Below are 23497 nucleotides of genomic sequence, written 5' to 3' on the forward strand. Positions count from 1 at the left end.
CCGCGGATAAATCCTCTCGTGTGTACTAGGCCTTAAGGGATTTAAAGCGTTGCCTATGAAGAATTTTAAGCACCGTAGTTTCCCCCATTCCACCTGCAGACGCGATTGTAAAGTGTGACATGCTAGGTATCTATTTAATCTGCGTAACATCGTCTTTCACATTTATACAAAAAAAATAAGCTTACTTTAATGTTTTGTTATTTTTTATTCACGAAAGTGTTTTTTTTGTTTTAAACTGCGCAAATACTGTGTAAAATAAAAAAAGTGCAACACCCATCATTTTATTCTATAGGATCTCTGCTAAATTTTCTAGCAAAAAATAAATAAACTTTTACATGTAGGAGTGAAGTGTCATAAATAAGAGGTTGATATTGGAGGGGGGATGTCAGGCTGTATGGATATGGCAGCCCCCCATGGTGTAGGTTTCAGTCAGACATCTCTGTGTACATTGTTGTCTTCCCTCACAGGTGACGCCGCGATACCTGTAGGTGGCCAGTAGGTGGCGCTGTGTCCGCACACAAGTTGCGGCCTGCTCCACGTCCAGCCGCGGCCTAGCCTGAGCTGAGGAGCTCACATAGAGCGGCCCGGGGGAAATATGAGGCGGGAGTGAGAGGTGAGAGGACACAGGGGTCCGGGGAGGCCGCGCTGCATGAGGGAAGGGGCGGTGTACACGGTGCCGGGGTGCTCGGTTATGAAGAGGGCTGGAGGAGAGGAGGGGGATACTTGTAGCATGGGGGGTTCTTATAGAGTATGGGCCCTCATAGAACTCTATCACCGCTCTCCTCATACAGGACCTTCTCAGCCTAAATAAACTGGGATTCAGGAAAAGAGTTTTCAGAGAAGTCCTCCATCTCCTGTGTCTTCCTCCTTCGATAATCCGAAATACACCGATCAGCCATAACATTATCACTAGTCACAGGTAAAGAGAAGAACATTGATAGAGTGTAAGCTCTAAGGAGCAAAGCCCTCTGATTCCTCCTGTATTTGTACTGTCTGCCCTCATGTTGTAAAGCGCTGCGTAAACTGTCGGCGCTGTATACATTTTGTATTATAATAATTATCTCCTTACAATGGCATCTGAAGGTGGGTGAGACACACTTACCAAGCAATTGAACAGGTGTACCTAATAAAGTGGCCAATGAGTTTATATTAGGCAGCAAGTGAACATGTTGCCCCCTAAAGTTACAGCAGAAAAAATGGGCGAGTCTGACGAGGACTAAATTGTAATGGATAGATGACTGGATCAGAACAACTCGGGAAACTGCAGCTCCTGTGGGATGTTCCAGGCCTGCGGTGGTCAGGATCTACCAAAAATGGGCCAAAGAAGGCATGCCAGCCACAGGTGGTAACGTTCATTGATGGAAAGCTGGCCCTTGTAGTCCAATCCAAAAGAACAAAACAGGAAGCGCCATCAAAGTGCAATATATCAGATACAATTTAATTGTTTAAAAGTTATGCACTTACAAACACAAATAAAAACAGGCTCATCAATATCTGCTGATGCGCGGTCCGGTCTCGGGTGCATCTGGAACCACGTGTCGGCAGGAGAGCGGAGGTGTATGTCCTGTGGCCACCAGGAAATCGGCGTGGAATGCAGACGATGACGTCACCGGAAGCGGAACCAAGGACAGCTACGTAGGAGGAACAGGACTCGAAACACCAGGCTACGCGCTCGGAGACATAAGCTCCTTCTACAGGACTTGTAGTCCAATCCAATAGAGCTATTGGAACTCAAACTGCTGACACAGTTCATGCTGGTTCTGTTAGAAAGATGTCAGAACTAGTGATGCACTGAAATTTCTGCTGCTGAAAATAGGGTTATCGACGGTTTGCCAATAGAAAAAAAAGGTGCCGATAATGGCATAGAAAACGCATACAATCCAATCACATGACAAGTTGCACAGGTGTAAACGGGGGCTTACTGTGCTTATGGTGTGTTTTTCATGGGTCACGTGATTTAAAAACTACATAAACACAACAGCGGTGTGTTATTGATGCGTTCTTGCTGGGTTTTAAATGCGTTTCCATGGGAGGTACCCAAAAATGCAGCAAGCAAGATTTTTAACACCACAAAGGAAGCGCCATGGACCAGTGTGAAGACATACAGTGGGTACGGAAAGTATTTAGACCACCTTAAATTTTTCACTCTTTGTTAGATTGCAGCCATTTGCTAAAATTGTTTAAGTTCATTTTTTCCCTCATTAATGTACACGCAGCACCCCATATTGACAGAAAAACACAGAATTGGTGACATTTTTACAGATTTATTAAAAAAGAAAAACTGAAATATCACATATTCCTATGTATTCAGACCCTTTGCTGTGACACTCATATTTAACTCAGGTGCTGTCCATTTCTTCTGATCATCCTTGAGATAGTTCTACACCAGGGGTGGCAAACTCAAATTCACTGGGGGTCACATCAGCAGTATGGTTACCCTTAAAGGGTCGGGTGCGCTACGTATACAGTGCATGGGTCAAGATTGCGCTACGTATACAGTGCAGGGGTCAGGATTACGCTACATATACAGTGCATGGGTCAAGATTGCGCTACGTATACAGTGCAGGGGTCAGGATTACGCTACATATACAGTGCATGGGTCAGGATTGCGCTACGTATACAGTGCATGGATCAGGAGTGCGCTACCTATACAGTGCATGGGTCAGGATTGCGCTACGTATACAGTGCAGGGATCAGGATTGCGCCTAAAAATTCCTCACATCTGTACTCCTACCTTCCTATCTGGCCCAGCTCTGGTACCTCCCTTTGTATTGGGCTATAGTGGTACCATCCCTCTGTGGGCGGATCTCCTGTGTTTAGTATCAGTACTTTGCTTCTTCTTCTTTTCTTCTTTTTTTTTTTTTTTTTAACCATAACTGTAAAATAGCAGCACACACTTTATTCAGACAAGCCACAGGACGCAGCCTGCTGGATGGGGGGATACAAAAATGCCCAATAAGCTGCCAGCAATCTCTGCCACTATGCACAGTCGGTGGCATGCAAAAAAGCCGGCATCGCTGGCTGGAGGGACTGGGGAGGCGGAGATGGGGCGGTGGTGGAGCGGGAGACAGGGCGGAGGAGGAGGCGGAGACAGTGGCGTAGTGTGGGTTGTCAGCACCCGCGGCAAGGCAAGTAATTTGTGCCCCCTAACCTCCCTTCCTTTGGGTATATGTCTGAGACAGGTGGGACAGTGGGGATAAGGGGGGAGGGGGAGAGGAACATTTGGGATAAGTGAGAGTAAAGGAGGGGCATTGGGAATAAGTGGGAGGAGAGGGAGGACATTTGGTATAAGTGGGGGGAGAAGGTGGACATTTAGGATAAGTGGGATAATGGGTATACGTGGGGAACAGGAGGAACATTGAAAATAAGTGGGAGGACAGGTGGAATATTGGGGGGGGACAGAAGGAACATTGGGGAGCCAGGAGGAACATTGAAAGGACAGGAGGGACATTGAGGATAAGTGGGGGGCCAGGAGGAACATTGAGAGGACAGGAGGGACATTTAGGATAAGTGGTGGGGGGAGGCAGGAGGAATGTTGAGGGACATTGGGGATAAGTGGGGGACAGAAGGAACATTAGGGGGCCAGGAGGGACATGAGGAACATTGGGGATAATTGGGGGACAGGAGGTACATTGGGGATAATTGGGGGACAGGAGGAACATTGAGAGGACAGGAGGAACAATGGGGATAAGTAGGGGGACAGGAGGAACATTAGGAGGTCAGGAGGGACATTGGGGGTTATTGGGGGGGGGGGGACATTAGATGAGACCAAGATATAACTAATTAATTCTAAGCGGTATGTGTGGAGAAAACCAGGCACTGCTCATCACCTGTCCAATACAGTCCCAACAGTGAAGCATGGTGGTGGCAGCATCATGCTGTGGGGGTGTTTTTCAGCTGCAGGGACAGGACGACTGGTTGCAATCAAGGGAAGGATGAATGCAGCCAAATACAGGGATATCCTGGACGAAAACCTTCTCCCAGGACCTCAGACTGGGCCGAAGGTTTACCTTCCAACAAGACAATGACCCTAAGCGCACAGCTAAAATAACAAAGATGTGGCTTCACAACAACTCTGTGACTGTTCTTGAATGGCCCAGCCAGAGCCCTGACTTAAACCCAATTGAGAGTCTCTGGAGAGACCTAAAAATGGCCGTCCACCAACGTTTACTATCCAACCTGACAGAACTGGAGAGGATCTGCAAGGAGGAATGGCAGAGGATCCCCAAATCCAGGTGTGAAAAACTTGTTTCATCTTTCCCAAAAAGACTCGAGGCTGTATTAGATTTAAAGGGGGCTTCTACTAAATACTGAGCAAAGGGTCTGAATACTTAGGAACATGTGATATTTCAGTTTTTATTTTTTAATAAATCTGCAAAAATGTCAACAATTCTGTGTTTTTCTGTCAATATGGGGTGCTGTGTGTACATTAATGAGGAAAAAATGAACTTAAAGCGGGAGTTCACCCATAAATGCTGTTTTTGCTCTTTTACCCTTAGATGTATGCTCATTTAGTCTAGGGGAATCGGCTAGTTGTTTTAGAATCCGAGCATTACTTACCGTTGTAGAGGGCGATCTTCTCCGCCACTTCCGGGTATGGGTCTTCGGGAGTGGGCGTTCCTTCTTGATTGACAGTCTTCCGACAGGCTTCCGACGGTCGCATCCATCGCGTCACGAGTAGCTGAAAGAAGCCGAACGTCGGTGCGGCTCTATACTGCGCCTGCGCACCGACGTTCGGCTACTTTCGGAAAATCGTGACGGGATGGATGCGACCATCGGAAGCCTGTCGGAAGACTGTCAATCAAGAAGGAACGCCCAGTCCCGCAGCCCATACCCGGAAGCGGCGGAGAAGATCGCCCTCTACAACGGTAAGTAATGCTCGGATTTTAAAACAACTAGCCGATTCCCCTAGACTTAATGAGCATCCATCTAAGGGTAAAAACAGCATTTTACCGGCGAACCTCCGCTTTAAATGATTTTAGCAAATGGCTGCAATATAACAGAGTGAAAAATGTAAGGGGTCTGAATACTTTCCATACCCACTGTACATAGAATTGAAAAGGGTGCACTTTTAATGAGCTTTTCTTGCGCCACAGGTGCCGATAATGGCCAACAATAAATTAATATTTATTTAAATTCATGATATTAATAAACCACTTAAGGACCCGCTCACGACTATATATGTCCTGTTTTTAAAGATGGATATCTCGGTAACGGCAGCAGCTGCTGCCACAACTGAAATATCCATCTTTTCCTTGAGCGGTCCTGTAAACGATTACGGTGGTCTCCGTGGCGTATTTGCCACAAGATCACCGTTATCGGCAGCGGGAGAGGGCCCCCTCCTCCCGCCGCTTACCGGAGCAGTCGGTAGCGGCGGAGGCGATCGGGTCCTGTCCCCTGCTCGGCTGGGATACGAGTGAGGGCAAGATGGCCACCACCCGTCCACATAGCATAGCAGGGCGGAAGTGACGTCAAAACATCACTTCTGCCCATGCTTCTTAATCACTTAAGACCCGGACCTTTAGGCAGCTAAAGGACCCGGACAGTTTTTGCGATTAGGCACTGCGTCGCTTTAACTGACAATTGCGCGGTCGTGTGAGGTGGCTCCCAAACACCTCTGCGGTTTTAATTTTTTGCGCTATAAACAAAAATAGAGCGACAATTTTGAAAAAAAATCAATATTTTTTACTTTTTGCTATAATAAATATCCCCCAAAAATCTATAAAAAAAAACATTTTTTTCCTCACTTTAGGCCGATACGTATTCTTATACCTATTTTTGGTAAAAAAAAATCGCAATAAGCATTTATCGGTTGGTTTGCGCAAAATATATAGCAATTACAAAATAGGGGATAGTTTTATTGCATTTTTCGAAAAAAATGTTTTTTTACTACTAATGGCGGCGATCAGCGTTTTTTTTTTTTCGTGACTGCGACATTATGGTGGACACTTCGGACAATTTTGACACATTTTTGGGACCATTGTCATTTTCACAGCAAAAAATGCATTTAAAATGCATTGTTTACTGTGAAAATGACAATTTCAGTTTGGGATTTAATCATCTAGGGGGCGCTGAAGGGGTTATGTATGACATCATCTGTGTTTCTAACTGTAGGGGGTGTGGCTGTGATGTCATTGATTGTGGTTCGCTATATAAGGGAACACACGATCAATGACAGCGCCACAGTGAAGAACGGGGAAGCTGTGTTTACACACAGCTCTCCCCGTTCTTCAGCTCCGGGGACCGATCGCGGCACTCCAGCGGCGTTCGGGTCCGCGGGTCCCGCGGTCACGGAGCTTCAGACCGGCTGGGCACTTAAAGAGGACATACCTGTACTTGCTTGTGCCATTCTGCTGACGTATATGTGCAGGAGGCGGTCCTTAGTGGTTAAAGCAATATTTTCTTGTCTTTTTTTTTTTTTTTTGCATTTTGAGTCTAAATATGAGATCTGAGGTGTTTTTGACCTCAGATCTCATATTTAAGAGGACCTGTCTTGCTTTTTTCTATTACAAGGGATGTTTACATTCCTTGTAATGGGAATAAAAGTGATCCATTTTTTTCCCAGTGTAAAAATTAATAAAATAAATAAGAAAACAAAAAAAATAATTTTTTAAAGCGCCCAAGTAAGGTATCACTGCGATCGTTAAAGCGAGAGCAATAATTCTAGCCCTAGACCTCCTCTGTAGCTCAAAAGATGCAACCTGTAGAATTTTTTAAACGTCGCCTATGGAGATTTTTAAGGGTAAAATTTTTACGCCATTCCACGAGCGGGCGCAATTTGTCCCCTTCAATTACTTGAAATGCAGCTGTCCCCAGACAGTATTCTCCACATTTTACCCATTTAGTTTGTGTGAAAAGCCCCCTGATACTCTATCTATCATCTCTTCTTCCTCTGTGGGAACACTGTCACATGTGCCCCATACCTGGAGAGACGGGCAGTCAGAGGCAGCAGTGCCTGGGATCTCACATCTACAGCTATGAGGAACAGGCACACTCGCACCCCAGGAAGTGTGAGGAGATGTTCTAGAGGAATTTCAGACACGGCTTCATTTTTCAAGTTACCGCTTCTAAATGTTCCCTATAAGCAGGGCTCGAGTCCTGCGGGAACGCATGGGAACGACGTCCCTGCACTTATTTTACAGCAGGAACATCGTTCCCTTTGCAGGACTCGAGCAGCCGATCCTCCCAAGCCCGTTCCTGTACAGGTGCAGTTCACCCAGGCGCCACAGCAGTGGGGGCACTCAAGCGCCAGAGTGCTCCCCTCCCTCCTACTCTCCATGTCCGTTTCTTGCCCAAGTCTAGAGGAGCAAGCCACAGCACATGATGGGGAACGAATTCAATGCTGTTGAATGCCTCTGATGGAGGCTGCAGTGCTGAAGCTGATGGAAGGTAGGAGACATGTGCCATCTGAGAAGTGAGTATAATTGCTCTTCTAAAGCAGTTAGCTGACAACCCTTACACCAAGCTAGCACTCTGAGTGTACCTACTATACTGCACTGTATAATTACATCAGATGTAATTTCTGGCACTCCACTATTTATCTATTAGTTCTGTGATTTCCCAGTAGAAGAGCCCTCTCTCTGTATGTGTTTGGAGATATGATTATTCTGGTTTTCTCTCTGCATCTTTGTCTGCACTGTGGGGGTGGTCTGTGCTAATGGAGGGGGGGGTGGTTTATGGGGGTACTTCTGTACTTATGGAGGGGGTGGTCTGTGCTAATGGAGGGGGGGGGCGTGGTTTGTGGGCAGTGGCGTATCCAGGGTATGGCACCTATGGCAAGTGCCATGGGGGCCATATAAAGGGGGTGCTCCTGAGTAGCTGTGCAGCAAGGCTTTTCCTGCATAATTGTGGCTGAATAGGACCTGCAGCAGTGTGAACATCCAGCACATCCAGGGATTGGAGAGCAAGCTGGCTGGATGTGCAGTGCACTGTGCAGCTCCAATTAAAGACTTCACCTGTCAGATCCAAATTGTGATGTCGGGTATGGGCGGAACTGCTACCCAGACCCACCCCCTCTGTCAAACAACCAGTGTAATGAAAGAGCCGGCTCACGTGCACTCCTTATCACATCCCATAACACTTCCCCAGTCCTCCCTTACACAGAGCACAGAGGCCCCTCCCCTCTAGCAAGTTGTATCTAAGCCCCACCCTCCCCCTACGTTCTTTCTGGCATAGGCATCAGGTGAATGTGAGGTGAGAGGAGGGACTACAGGTCCCAGCATGTCAGCTGCTTTCTGACAAAGTTTGTGTGTCTGCAGCCCTGATGTTAGTGATGGCACAATAACAATGTACAGTGCTGAGGAGATCACTTCCTGTGTACTACATGCTGTGCTGGTGGGGGGGTAATGATGTGTCAGGCTGGTTTCCCCCTCAGCTCTCTGTATGCATTAGTGGGATCTCTCATTGCAGATATTTTATCTCTCTGAAGATCTGTCCAGTGTGTGGGCTCCAGGGCCCCCTACAGGAGATCTGAGAGGATCAGGCACCTAGGGATATGTCAGTAAAGAGAACCTGTCATCGTCCAGATCAAAGTAAAAAGGTAAGTACTAAAGCTGAGCGCCTCCATTATTGACACCATTCCCTACACTCTGCTGCCGTCTGTCTGTTTGTAAGGCACTTGGTGAATGCTTTGCTCTGTGCCAAGGCCCCTCCCACCATCCCTGGTGTGGGGAGACATTAAAGCTGACATTTAACTGAATTGGGTACACACTATTAATTTTTTCTTATTCAACCAGCAGGCTGGATGTTCAGACTGCTGCAGGTCCTATTCAGCCAGAAGTTGACATGCATTGCTGGCTGGGACAAATGTATAAAGAGTCAGGATCAGTTAAATGTTCCCCTCCCCAGGTTTTTTTCAGCCTTGAGTAGCCCTGCACTCACAGATCACCACTTTCACTTACTGTCCGGGTTCACACAGGTGCGATGCGGGAACCCTGCGAATCCACTGCGGGTTCCCACATCACACCCAACTCGCATGGCAGTTCACACTGCCATATATGAGCTGCTGGGGAGTGTCAATACAATGGTAATGACACCCCCATTTCAGATCGCATATCGCACTGCGAACTGTCAGTTCGGACATAAATCGGATCGCATAGGTGTGAACACTCATGCAATCCTGATGCTGGTGCGGACCAAAAAAAAAAGTCCTGTGTGAGTTTAGTCCGAATGTGATTGCAATTTCAGCCATATTATCTGTAGGAGGCACAGGCCACAGGAGGACATTACTGGGGGTGAAGCCAGAGGAGGATGGTACACTGATTTGCACAGTGCCTGATTGGAGAGGTGAACGGGACACAGTGACAGAACAGAAGGCGGACACTGACTGATGTGGAAAGGTATGGTAATATGAAGGGGGACAGAGGAGGAAACTACCATGTGCACAGCCTCTAACCATGTCTTGTCTGCAGTATCTGAAAGATGGGTTTCAAATGTTTTGACAGGGGCGCAGTTTCAGTGCTTGCCATAGGCGCCATTTTCACTAGATACGCCTCTGTTTGTGGGGGGTCTGTGCTAATGGAGGGGTGGGGGGTGGTCTGTGCTAATGGAGGAGGGGGGGTGGTCTGTGATAATGGAGGGGGCTGGTATGTACTTATGGGGGGGGGGGGGGTGGTGGTTTGTGGGAGTTCTGTACTAATGGAGGGGGGTGTTTGTCCTGGGGGTGTCTGTACTAACGGAGAGGGGAGGTTTGTGGGGGATTGTCTGTACTAATGGAGGGGGGTGGTTTGTGGGGGGGTTCTGTACCAATGGAGGGGGGTGTCTGTACTAATGGAGGGGGGAGGTTTGTGGGGGGATCTGTCTTAATGGAGGGGGGTGGCTTGTCCTGGGGGGTCTGTACTAATGGAGGGGGCTCAGGTGGAGTCTGTACTGAGGGAGGTGGAGGTGGAGGGGGGTGACACCAACCCTAGTAACACCACTGCAGCCGCGGGCTCTCCCCCCTCCCTCTCCCCTCCGCGATGCTGTACTAGTGAGCAGCGCTTGCCAGCACAGCTGCCCACTATGTTTCTTCCCCCGCCTTCATATCGGATCTTGGGTGGGAGTTCCCACACTTATTTCCCCAGGACTTGACCCCTACCCATAAGTCCCCTTTCACACAGATTGATCGGGTCCAGCTGTCCATTTTTCAGGCAGACCTAATCAGGCCATCCAGTGCTCTCTATGGAGGTGCGGATGTCAGTGGATGTGTCCGTTGACACCTGCCGACATCCGAGCCCACTAAAAACAGACTAATGGGGGATCCATTCCCCATCTGTCTGGGTAATCGTATTGGATGACAGTCGGATGGAAACAGACAGGTGGTCCATTTCCATCTAACCGCCCCATAGAGAACAGCGGGCTGTGTCCACGCTGCATATCGGTGTGGACACTGTCATCTACCTGCTCAGCGGGGATCAGCGGACAGATTCCCTGCTGATCAGGTGGATCCGCTGGCGGACTCTGCTAGTGTGAAAGGGGCCTCACACAGCAAACTTTTTAATTTTTTTACTAGTAATGGCGTGATCTGCGATATTGCTGCAGACAAATCGGACACCTAACTGACATTTTAGAATTTTTTTGGGGAACCAGTGACATCATTACAGTGATCAGTGCTAAAAATATGCACTGACATTGTACTAATGGCACCGGCAGGGAAAGGGTTAACATCCGGGGCGATCAAAGGGTTCCCTGGTTGTGTTTACTAACTGTATGGGCTGCCTGCCTGGGACAGAACAGAGATCTGCCTTGTTTACTTTGGCCGATCCCCGTTTGGTGTCTGCTGGGAACAATCGTGGGCAGACATCGAATCCTCCAGCCCCGGCTGATTGGCTCCGCCACTGACCAATCGGCGCTCGCCCACAGATTGTATAACTTGCATCGGCTGGTCGACAAGCGGTTAAAAGAGGTTTAGTGCTGATTTAGTAAAATGTTATGAAAGGTGAACATGTCCTTTAAATATGGCTGATATACAATACCAGTGTAGCAAGACCTCTAATATGATATTGTATTTTTGTTTTTTAGGGACTGTATTTTATTACTGTGGTGACTGGCATCAGGAATATGGGGGAAGAGTACAAAATCCAGGCCTTTGATGCAGACACACAGAATCTCCTTAAGACAGCCTTGAAAGGTAGGGAGGCATGGATTCCCTGCTATTTAGTAATGTTATCACTAATGTCCTCCTACCATGCATTGCTATACTTGTACCCATTGTGATGAATTATTATGACTTTTTAACAGATCCAGCAAGTGTAGATCTGGAGAAGGTGGCCAATGTAATTGTGGAGCAGTCACTGCGAGATGCTACGTTTAGCAAAGAAGCAGGGAAAATGTGTTACACTATTATTCAGGTAATCAGATTTGGAGTCTATTATTAGTGTATATATATATATATATGATAGGAAAATCTGGTTATTACTGCACGGTTTGTATTTGTTGAACCGCTTGCCACCTACCCTCAGTAGTTGTACTGCACATGTACTGTGCCTGCACATCGCAACCTTTCTTCGGGGTTTGGGGCGTATGCATGTGCATGCCCGAGTTTGGCAACTGATTTCAAGATTTCAGCCAAGATTTTGGCTGAAGTCAGCTGATTCACTGTGGCCAATCGCACACAGAGCTCTGTACTGTGAACAGCGATCTGGCTGTTTCTTTTCCCTGCAAAGCGGGAAGAAAAAAACACCAGACAAATAGTAAAGTAAAAGCAGCACACATTGTTAGGCACACCCTTTGATTGTTCCTAGATATTAACCCATTCCCAGCCAGTGTCATTAGTACAATGACAGTGTACAGTATAAGCACCGTATTAGTGTCACTACTGATGTCAGTGAGTTAGTATACCTCCCAGCCAGTATCAGCCAACGCCGGATTGGCCGCCACCCTATTACAGTCCCACTATAAGTCGCTGATCACAGCTGTTACTAGTATAGCGTCACAGCTGCAAAAATGCCAGTGTATATACAGTCTTATAAAAAGAGATTACACACTATAAGAACATTAAATTGTCAAAATAGTAAAAATCACAAACAGCGCTAATAGTGGTATGTTCTAGCGTAAATCCCAAAAAGGAACCACTTCTACACTGCACAATGGAAGAGTGTATCAGTATGATAGGGAAAAGTCCATAGTGTCCAAATAGGAAGAAAACAGATAGCAAGCACCTTCCACCCGAGTTCCTTAGAAGACACCACGTGGGACAAAATTGTTAATTAACTTTTTACTGTGATACACAGATTTTCATGTCATTCAAAGATATCTGTTATTGACTATTGTGCATTCTCTGTCCATTAGAGGCGCCGGGATGTGTATTATAGGCCCACAATACACTTTTTCTTTGTATATACAGTCTGCAGACACCAAAATCTTTGTACAAATCAATAAAAATACACGTATTGGGATTTTTTTTTTACCGAAGACATGTAGCAGAATAGATTTTGGTCTAAATTTCTTTTTTTTTTTATTAAATATGTTTTATAACAGAAGTAGAAAATATTGTTTTTGTTTTTCAAAATTTTCGATCTTTTTTTTAGCTTGTATTGAAAAAAATATCCCAGAGGTGACCAAATGCCTCCAAAAGAAAGCTCCAATTTGTGTGGAAAAACTTGATATGAATTTCATTTGCGTACAGTGTTGCATGACTGCGCAACTGTCAGTTAAAGTAGTGCAGTGCTGAGTAGCAACAAAATTTGCTGGTCATGAAGGGGGTAAAAGTCAAGTGCTTATTTAATGTCACAGAGGGGCTAATTTATTAGCTATTAATATGTAAATGAAAAGAAGCAAATATGAAACAGGTCTAAAGGTTGATTGCCATTTGCTTTGTGTATGCAAGCCTTTTCCCTATCAGGGGGACATAGTAATATAAAAATGAAAATGTCTAGGGCGAAATATTTTATAAAAATAGATTGTCTCTATTTATAAAAGTAACAGCGTCCCAGCAAATGATCCACACTGATGATCCGCATTCCAGATAAAAAATTAATAATCACAAATTCATGATCCATGACATCACTCAGCCGGCTAGAAGAAACATAGTGGAAAATAGAGGAAGTTTTGCATAAAAAAAAAAAAAAGTCTGTGGAGGCAGTGGAATGTCACAAATATGGAGCTAGAGAGAGGTTCAATGTAGAGCCCAAGTCTTTCTGGGCTCTATTAAAAGAAAAATAAATCACCTTTAATCTGGAGCTGACCTTCTCAGTGCCTCTTCATCTCTAAAAAATTGTGTGTTGAATGACAATCCTCAGTAATCATGCAAAGTCATTGCTCTTCTTTCAAGATCACCCAGCCTGGGGAAATAAGTAAGCTTAAAGTGTTACTAAACCCACACCAGTAACATTAGTCTGTATACTGTATGCAGTAAAGCATGCTTGTTATACTCACTGTGGAACCTAAGTGGTTAATCCTGCACATTGTGTAAAAAGGCTGTTTGATCCTGTCTTTTCTGACCCCCCTCTTTCTTCCACTGTCCCCAGTCTATCTCCTGATAGAACAAAGCCTTGGGGGCACAGAGGGCCAGGAGTCATGCAACCTCATAAGACAGTCGGAGGAGAATGAAAACTCCTCCTACAAGCTTTAACCAGTGCTTGGCCGGACACTGATAGAAGTCACAAGACTGCTATATACTGCTGATGAGAAAAGGTATTTAGCAGTTTATGTTTACTAAAATATTTGCATTTCCATGTTCTGTGTACTGTGGGAGACCTGATATACTGCATGCTAGGGTGCTGGGTTTAGTAACACTTTAAATGTCTGCTTCTAGAAAGCCAAGTTGCCTGGCTGCTTTTAATCCAGAACAGGTATGCAGCGAGTGAAGTGAGACCTCATCAACATACTAGTTTGGGTCAGAAGCAGAAAGTACTGAAACCATTGGATCAGGAGTACAGTCAGTTAGATTTTTAGAAACCGATGTTAGTCTGGAATCCCTATATTTCTCTCATATGATTTAGATTTTGTTGCAGCTGTGGCTAGCTAAAACAAAAAAGACTAAATAAAGCACGATTTTATTCCTGCATGTTGGTCCCAACTTCGGGGGAGATTTCAGAGACATATGTGCGGGTTTCTGCACAGATGTCTTGAAATCGTACCCTGAAGTCACCCAAAGTAGTACAGAAACTACTTCTGGGAATCGGATTTGGATGGTGACATGCCAAATCACTGCAATGTGAACCAGGGCTTAAAATAGTAGCTTTTAGTTAGTAATGTCTTGTTTTAAAGTGGTTGTAAACTCTTAAAAAAATTAAAGTTTTCCCCTGCAAGGCAATATCATAATATGCACTGCATACTAGCACATTATGAAAGACTTACCTTGAAACAAAGCCCTCTCGCGGCGCACTGTCGTCACTTCAGAGGCTTCCATCTTCACCCAGTCTTCCTTCAGGTTCTGCAGGCTGCGGCTGCTTAAAAGCCTGAGCTGCAAGGTCATTACTCCCAAGCATGCGCGCAAGAGTCACGACTGTGGCACCGAGTTCTGAAGGAACAGCACGGGTATGCCATTCCTTCAGAGCTCATGCACTGGTGACTTGCTGGAATATCTCCTAAACGTTGCATAAAGTGGAGACTGACTAGAACTTTGTCTATATCTAAATTGTAATTTTAAAAAATAATTTAATGCGTCGCAAAACCTTATGTATGTTTTAAAAAAATATATTATTCTTGGTATATTTAGTGCATTTTGTGTAAGGGTAAAGAGATATGCCCAGGCTGACAGATAACGACTATGTGTTAAGATAGAGGTCAGAGGATACTAGTGTGTACTGCCTGCTAACAGTCCAGGGAGAGCCAGGGCCCTCCAGTGATGACCTCCACCTGCCATGAAGGATATAAGGCATGCACTTAGGTGCGTGAACATCTCCTTTATGTCCAGAAGCTAGCAGATTAGCAGAACGAGGCCAAGGCTCGTGTTCTAGTCCAGCACAGGAACCAGTCTACAGCCCCCTAATGTAATACTAGCACCACTCTGGTGAAGGCACAGCAGCACCTAGATGGTGCTCAAGAGACCTGCATAGGCTGGGATCCTCCAATGAAAAGGAACCACCTGTTCTGAAAGGTCAGACAATAGCGCCGAGGATAATGGTTCTCCAGTTAGCAAGGAATTAAGTTGATCAACCTAGTCCTCAAAAGACAAACATTTTCCAGTGCTGAAAACTGATGAAATTCAACCAGATCCTGCAGGTGTTAGGCTGTTTGTAAGCCCTTTTCACACTGCCGACGCCCATAGCAGCAAAACGTCGCAGTTCGGCCGCTAGCGGGGCACTTTTAACCCCCCGCTAATGGCCAAGAAAGGGTTAATATCGCCCGTAATGTGCCGATACAGCGGCGTATTGCCGACGGTACCGCGGCGCTGCCCATTGATTTCAATGGACAGGAGCGCATTGGCAGCAGTGAGTTTACTGCTGCTAATGCGCTCCAAAAAAGGCCTTTTTTTGACGCCCTGCCAGTGCACCGCTCAGGCTTTCACACTGGAGTGAATAGAGCAGTTTAAGGGCGGATTGCAGGCGCTATTTTTAACGCTATAGCGTCTGCAAAACGCCCTCAGTGTGAAAGGGGTCTTAAGATGCTGACTACAGGAATCCTCTATGTTGACTCTCTACATTGGAGCTCATCTGAGCTACCCACAATGGGCAAAGCAGGAAAAGTCACTAGGCTGAACCCAGGAGGCAGTGCACTTAGAAGTAAGAATGTGGCTTAGGTGCTAATGGTAGTAGGAGTTTTAAAAAGGTGCCCATCGTTCATTTATTAAGGTAGAGTCCAATCGGCCTACTTAACAAAGTGAGTCTTCAGAGACCGGGCAAGCGCTAACAAGGTGATACCTTGCACATCTAACCAGCAAGGGAGCAACATGTGGAAATGGGTATTTCTCTGTATGTGTAGTGATCCTGTTACTGCAAATTATCACCAGGGACAGGATTGATAGTGTGCCATGTCTCTAAAATGTGAATACTTGCTGTACAATTACTTTCTTCTTGTTCTTGATTATGCTGATAATATAATGAACATTAATAGAAATGATGGTGCCCCTTATAATATATGATTTTATTAAACCTGTAAATGTAGCTTTGTGCCTTTCCTTCCCTCAGGCAGAGAGCAAACAAACAGGCCGAAGTGTCTTCCGCAGTGCACTCTTAAACAGACTGCAGAGTGAATATCGGAATCGAGAGGAGATGAGAGCCCGGTCCGTGCAAGAGTGGGTGTGCTATGTCAGCTTTATCTGCAATGTCTTTGACTATCTGAGGGTAAGTTTGAGGAGTGTATCTGCTGTATAGTTTAATGGATTTGAAGGTTGACCAATGTGGGTTAGAACTGTGTAATTTAGGCACATATTGCTTACATTTTGATGCAGGGATCTGCATCTTGCATTGTCCAGAACTTGTGAACCCCTGCATGTTCCTCTGCACCCTCCTGTATGTTGGTGAAATTCCCATAGACAGCTATGAGTCGAGTAAGTAATTCTAGGCCCATAGACAGGTGGCAGGAGCTTTAAAAATGTAATCTCCAGATGTGGGACATATAGTTTAATTCATTACATCTTTCTACTCCTGGTTTGGCATCTGTCCTTTCTCACTATACTATTCGTTTAATGCAGGGATCCTCAAACTACGGCCCTCCAGCTGTTGTAGAACTACACATCCCATGAGGCATTGTAACACACTGACATTCACAGACATGACTAGGCATGATGGGAATTGTAGTTCCTGAACAACTGGAGGGCCATAGTTTGAAGACCCATGGTTTAATGTCTCTACCTTATTATTAAAAAAAAAATTGAATCGCCTTTAACAGGTTCTGTCATCCAAAAAAACTTGCTGTGCCCTGCCTGAGAGTTTTTACCTCCATTTGCACCCAAGTATCAGTAAATCTATCCCGCTGTTCTGTTGTATTCAAAACAGGCTGGTTGTACGGAAGTGGATCAATACTTCAGTACAACCAGCCTGCCCATAGATGGATCCAGCCAGTTCCTGCTGAACCAGTTGAATTTTGATCTTTCTATGGGCCGGCTTCAAGTGGTTGTAAACCTCAGTCATGGAATTTGAGCGAAGCACATATGTCTGTAGTGTTTTACTTATCTCTCTCCAAAGAGTGTTTCTCTCTGGTGCTTTGTTCCTCTGTTATCAGCATGAGTCACTTCTGAGAAGTTTTTCTGACACAACATAAGATGGTGTGGGGAGGGGGGGGGGAGCGCTCAAAACGGAGATTGTCTATTCAGAACACAGTTCTAATGCTGTGTGAAGGGGTGTGTTTTCCTTTCCTCCAATCAGCTCTCACACACTGTGACTGCAGTTTATCCACCCCTCCTCGCTGTTCCTGATAGATGAAAAAATATTTTTATCAGGATCTGCCCTTTTGAAGCGGTGTAGGGAAGAAAAGACTGCAGATAAACAAGTAAATCCTATGTAGGAGGATTTGTTTAATCTCTGTGTATCTCATGAGGCTATTAGTGAGATTTAAACCTGTCAACTGCAGCCGTGTTTTGACAGATATCAGCTGTACTGAGGAACGGTGTGTGTGTGTATATATATATATATATATCACACAGATTGTGGACAAAGGGGGTTAAAAAGCTTCTTCCCCTCTTTATCCTGTCTGATTATAAATAAAAATAAGGACTTCTGGGTCTGGCACTGAGGATCTGTATGCTGTTGTATAGGGAGTTGCCTAACGTTTTTGGATAACTGACACATAGGGTTAAAGTGTGTCTTAATGCGGAGCTATGCTCATCTTTCCTCCATTGATGTGACCTCTGCTTCATTCTGTGTTCAGGATCTTTGACCATGATTGGCCTGGGTGGGATGAGGTAACATGAAAGTTCTTGTGTCCTGGCACCCCACCGATGCCAGAATTGTTTTCTGCTTTTGTGACGCTTGGGAGGAGGAAGCTAAAAATCCATTATTGCAATAGAGACATAGTATGTTATGTTATCCTTCTTTTTTCCCCTTAGATTAAGTGGGAAAGGCTTAAACCATTGCTAGGTTTTTATTGCTATCTGTGGCCCTACTGAGAAGATTGTCACTGCTACTGTTCCTTGCAACCATTGTCGCCTAGACAGAAAGTAATTGAATATCCAAAATTTTAGGTGAGGTGAGGGTAAAATCTTCCAGTGGGGACACCTGTTCCTGAAACAACTCCCTTGGATGGCAATTCTATTCAGTTTGGGGAGATTTCCTCCTATTTCCTGATGACACTGGGGCTGAAGAAAGGGGAGACTCGGAAATAGGAATAGAGGGAATGTCTTCAAATGGGGAAACTGGTTTCTGTGGCAGCTGTCTGAAGAGGATTTACCTCACTCTGGAGCCATTTCTTCTCACTTCCTTTTGGCTCTATAGGACAAGAATTGAAGTGAAATCGGGACACCAATGGCACAATTAAACTAATGGGGGTTTTAACAATTCCCTACTCTATAAAAAATGGGGAAAATCAAAGTTTGGGCTTTAGATATTCTTTCTAAGTTTACAATGAGCTTGGTTTTTTGTGTACCACCTGAAAGATCAGATGTTCAGTATGCCAATGTAAAAATGACTAGGACAGGTTCAATGTAGTATTCTGGGTATAAAGGTCTCTTCCATGTTACTGCAGGAGGAATCTTTGTTCAAATTTTCATTGAAACCCTAATATCACCTTAGGGAGGAAACTGGTCATAAAGAAAAGCATGTATCAGGCACTTCAATAAAATGCACACTTCCTGAGTTATACTATCTTTATTTCAATATTTTCAAGGTCTAAAAAAAAATATTAAAGTTCAAATTACTTTATCTGTCTCCCTTTTAGGTGAATAATATGCCGATGTTGGCCTTGGTCAATCCTGTGTATGACTGCCTTTTCGAGCTGGCACAGCCTGAGAGTCTGCAGAGAGAGGAAGAGGTACAGAAATAGATTATTTTCCTTCAGCCTGTGGGCTTAAAGGGGTTGTAAGCCCTCAAGGTTTTTCACCTCAATGCATTCTATGCATTAAAGTGAAAAACCTTCTGCACTAGATGCGGGCCGAGTCCTGCTGTCTGTGTCAATGGACACAGCAGCAGGACTTGGGAGCGCGCCCACTCAAGTGCCCCCTTGGAAAGCGGGTCTCCGAGGGGGCACACCGCTGAGGTACAAACATATAACATGTTAGTTATTTAAAAAAAAATAGGAAAAAACACAAAGCTTTACAACCCGTTTAACAAATAAAAAAATCTAAGATTCTGCTATCCATGTTGCTACAGTGGGCCCCGCTGGCTGTCAAAAATACCTCCCAGATGTAGCCATTTATACTCGATTCACACCTCTCCGTTTCTTGTATCAAATTGAATGGGCTGTCAATATACAGGAATGCACCGAAAATGGATATACAGCATTTTTTTCTATCGTAGTGTAACGGAACACTTGGTACGGGTGTGCTGAAATGCATGTGCGTTGGAGCTGCATTGCCTTAGTGCTTTGGGGTGTCATTCAAAATGAAGAACACTGAAGTGTGCTACTGTACATAATGTGCTTGGTATAATGCATGCATTAGTGCAAGCGACACTATTGCAAAGGTGTTTCATTCTTTAAGGTTCTGCTCTTCCATTCACAATGCTGGTTATATTTCCTATGCTTTGAGGAACCCACAGCAAGTATGCAGACCAAGAGTTCAGACTTTCTAACCTGCCTGCTTGTTCCAGATGAGTAATAAGGCCAGAGACAATTGGGCATCTGGCATTCTTAGATGTAATTTGACAGTCACAGCCCTATATTCCTCTCAGTACAAGTTTGCTGTAAGCTAGAGAGCTTCAGTAATGCAGAACTGGCAGGGAAATTGGTAAGTACTTTTTTCCCATCTGTCCCAATCAGGAATTTGCATTAAAAGAGAAGAGTGGGAAAAGTTTTTGTTCGCTATACCTTTTTCGTAGGTCACAAAAGTGCACATACTTTTGCTCTCCTGTGACCCAGAATCAGCCAACAGCGGGTCATTGCCCACTTCAGCTGACATGGTGGAACCTCTCCAAGCTCTGGAACCCAGCTTTCTGATTCAAAAACGGCCCACCTCTCAGCCTGTGACTGAGAACCGGAGCCAGCTGTGCCCACCCCCTTCCCTGTCCGATGGTCCAGTAGGCGTTGGAGAAGCAGAGCGGTGACTGACAGTCAATGGTCTACACTCTGAGCAAATCAAGAACCGATCGATCTGTGGTCATGTGATCTCTCAGTTCTGGGTCTTAGAGCCAACGTGGGACAGATGTGGCATCACACTGATGAGTATACATGTTTGTTTTTTTGCGACCCCCAAACATCTCCTTTAAGCTAAGAGGGTAACATCATGTTATTCCTTATTCATTATTGTTTGCCATATAGAAACATATAACTGTATCTTGTGTGACTTCTCTACTGACAGAACAGTTTCCAGCCTACCCCAGCTGGGAGCTGTTGTTTCTAATAAAAGATTGCTGGGCTGGTTTTCAATATTGTACCTTTGCTTTGATTACAGGTGGACTGTCTAGTTCTGCAGTTGCACCGTGTTGGGGAACAGTTGGAGAAGATGAATGCACAGAGAATGGATGAGCTTTTTTCTATCGTAAGGGATAGTTTCCTACTTCAGAATGGACTGGGATCATTGGCTCAGCTTCTCTTGCTTGAGATGATTGAGTATCGGGCAGCCGGCTGGAAAATGACAGACGCCGCACACAAGTATTACTACAGTGAGATGGCCGATTGACGTGGACTTGAAGTTGATTTTAAGAAAAGGACCATTATTTAGGTTAACGTGTTTCCTGCCAGGGGAGCCAGTACACTCTGCAATAATTATATTCTAGATTAAGCACAAACACTTTCCTGATAGGTGCTCAGTCCCTTGCAGTAATGTTTGACTTTAAGGGTTTTATTTACTGGAGCTTGAAAAATCGGGCTCACTTCTGCATCAGTTTCTAACCTCAGCTTGTTCAAATAGATTTGGCAATAAAACCCTGGAAGCTGATTGGTTTCTATGTAAAAGTGAGCCTGATTTTGCACTCTCCAGCTTCAGTAAATAAACCCCTAAGGGTCTGTTGACACCTGCTGCTGTGTTACAACATAGTCACTGGTGTGCGGTGGGATGACTGCAGTGCCGATGTTGATTGTGGCACACTGCACTGTTCACTTTTTTTGTAAACAAACTTTATTGAAATGTCGCACATGACATTTCATTAAGTTGTATTGGTTGCTGCGAGGTGGTCTGAACCAGCCAGGTAGGGAACAAGGCATTTTGCTATAGGACTGCACTGGAATGTCTGCCCAACACAGTCCTATTGCACCTGTTGTCAATCTACTTTAATGGTTCCTTTACACCAGCAGCAGCCCTGGCTGCCTCTCTGAAAAGTGATTTGACCCATGACAAGGGGTATCATTTTTACCACGAAGCAAAGCGGCACAGGCGTGGCATGTGTACAGCCCCACCCCCTGTTGCATTGTGTTAAAGGGGGGGGGGGGCAGTAAAACCATGCATCAACCACCTATTTTCATTTACTCCTCCCCATCATATGGTCTTAACTGCTGACTGTGGCGGATCACTTTGTCTGCAGTGGTTACCAGGTGATTGGGAGGGGATATGCCAACTGTTTTCCACACCTGTGTCGTGGCAGGTAGTATTGCCTTTCGAACACAACATAACTTTTTATTTTACTGCAAAGCTGCGTTTCATAGCAATAGGTATGGTGCTGCCCAGCAGACATTGCTTGGTTTTTTGAGTCCTAGTATAATCTACAATGATAGGTGGGTACGTATGAGTCAAGTTGCATGGCTGCTAATGACCTCTATGGTGTCCACCTCTATTCTACAGTGGAAGTGTAGAGTCAATCTCTGTGTCTTGGCGCTGGGAACCTGCATGACACGAGACCAGATCCCAGATGACACAGAACTGGTCTTCAGTGGTGGTGCAGTCTAAACAGTTCAGCCCAACCTATACTAGGCAGCCTATTGTAAAAGAGAGACCAGGATGATAACAGATTTGTTCATTTCTGTGCTGGTCATTTTATGAAAATACAAGCAAAACATTTTTGGTGTAAATAAAATGAAATTGTATCAGTGGAATAAATCCACATGAAATCTGCCATAAAGTAAAATGCCAGCATGGGAAGCTTCAGCTAGAGGCTACCATGCTAGGTCCCATGCCCTATTAATTTGGTAGTTTGAAGCTGATACTATTTAGCTTCATTATGTCCTCTCCTTGGCCCTAGTATGCAGCCCAGAAGTTGGATAATAGCAGCTTTGGTCTGAGACTTCTCACATGGGTACTTTATTTTGTGGCATGTGCTTTTATATAACTGACTGGTTGTTGTTTAGTTGTGCATGTTAGCTTGAATTCTTGGATGTACCAAAAAGAAAGAAAACCTATGCTTTGTAAAGGTTTCTTTAAAGTGGTTGTAAACCTCGAAAATTAACAGAGCATATCCCTCTGTAGTGTGCACCAGCCCCAATTCAAAGCACCTTGTGTAATTTCTGTCTGTATAAATCATTTCTGACAGGTTATCTGGACATAGCCTCCCCCAGCACACAGCAGGTGGTTGACAGCCTCAGCTGTTCATGTTTCTCTATGAGAGTTTGTAGAGGGGAGTGTTTCTTTTCCTGAGTGTGCAACATCAGATCCCTGCTTGCAGGAGCTGAGAAATTGCCTTTGATTTGTGTGTTTTAGGAGGCTGTAGAGGAGAGAGGGCTACAGATAAAAGGGTACAAGTTATGTAGGAGGATTCATTTCATCTCTGTGCATCATCTGAGGCCAGTCACTTCGCTGGGTTAGGCTCCATGCACACTAGCATTTTTTTCTTCTCCTAGAAGCTACATTTTGTATGTGCACACTACTTTAGGCTATTGGTGTTTTTTGAGCTTCAGCATCTAGGAGCAAGAAAAAGTCATGTTTCTTTGAGGGTTTTTCCGGGGGAAACGTGCCTAAATGCTACAAATAGCATTTTTTATAAAGCTTTTTTCCCTTTTACTGCAAAAAAAAAAAAAAAAAGCTAACACTCAAATGGCTGCTGAAACGCTACTACAAAAAGCTATTACCAGCGGTTTTTCCAGCTTTTATTGTTTACCTTAAAAAAAAAAAAAAAAAAAGTTTGTATGCATGGAGCCTAAGGGTTTACAACCATTTTAAATGTGTCAAGCTGTGTGTAGCAGGCATATTAAAAGCAACTTGTGACCTCTGTCTGAAAATACTAGTTGCCTGGCTGCTTTACTGACCTAATTAATTCAGTAATTAGAATCACTTACCGAGAACCATTATCAGCATTGAGAGTTCTGATTTTTGCATGCTGAATATAAAGAAAGTATGGAAGCCAGAAATGACAACTAGTATTTTCAGCAAAGTGTCTGTTTTTGGTAAAGGTTTCCTTTAAGGTATCTGGGCTTCCTTAATGCCGGTGACTTGTCCTCAATGTTCCCCTAACGGGGAAGTTCCTTCACTGACTGCGCAGGCGCAAACTTCCCGACGGAAATCCCTGAACCTCGCCCAGCATCAAGGCTCATTCTTTAACATCCCCGTGGATTGGAGGATGTTAAAAAAAGAGCCAGGAGGCCGAGCGAGCCGTCCGAGGGCAGCGAGGACGTGAGG

At 44.9% G+C, this 23497-nt stretch overlaps 1 protein-coding gene across 2 annotated transcripts; it reads left to right on the forward strand.

Annotated features, from left to right (window-relative positions):
* The first annotated feature begins 506 nt into the window (after nt 1–506).
* MIF4GD (MIF4G domain containing) lies at nt 507–23001 on the forward strand. Of its 2 annotated transcripts, XM_040331622.1 has the most exons (7): nt 507–613; nt 792–919; nt 10999–11107; nt 11218–11327; nt 16050–16205; nt 18736–18828; nt 20405–23001. In XM_040331622.1, the coding sequence occupies exons 3-7, from the start codon at nt 11038–11040 to the stop codon at nt 20630–20632; spliced, it is 657 nt and encodes a 218-aa protein (XP_040187556.1). In that variant the 5' UTR covers nt 507–613; nt 792–919; nt 10999–11037; the 3' UTR covers nt 20633–23001. The 2 variants fall into 2 exon arrangements, with proteins under 2 accessions (XP_040187556.1, XP_040187555.1); XM_040331621.1 differs by lacking the exon at nt 792–919 and having other exon boundaries at nt 508–613.
* Nucleotides 23002–23497: the final 496 nt, after the last annotated feature.

This window comes from Rana temporaria, chromosome 12, assembly GCF_905171775.1.
Source record: "Rana temporaria chromosome 12, aRanTem1.1, whole genome shotgun sequence".
NCBI lineage: Eukaryota > Metazoa > Chordata > Amphibia > Anura > Ranidae > Rana > Rana temporaria.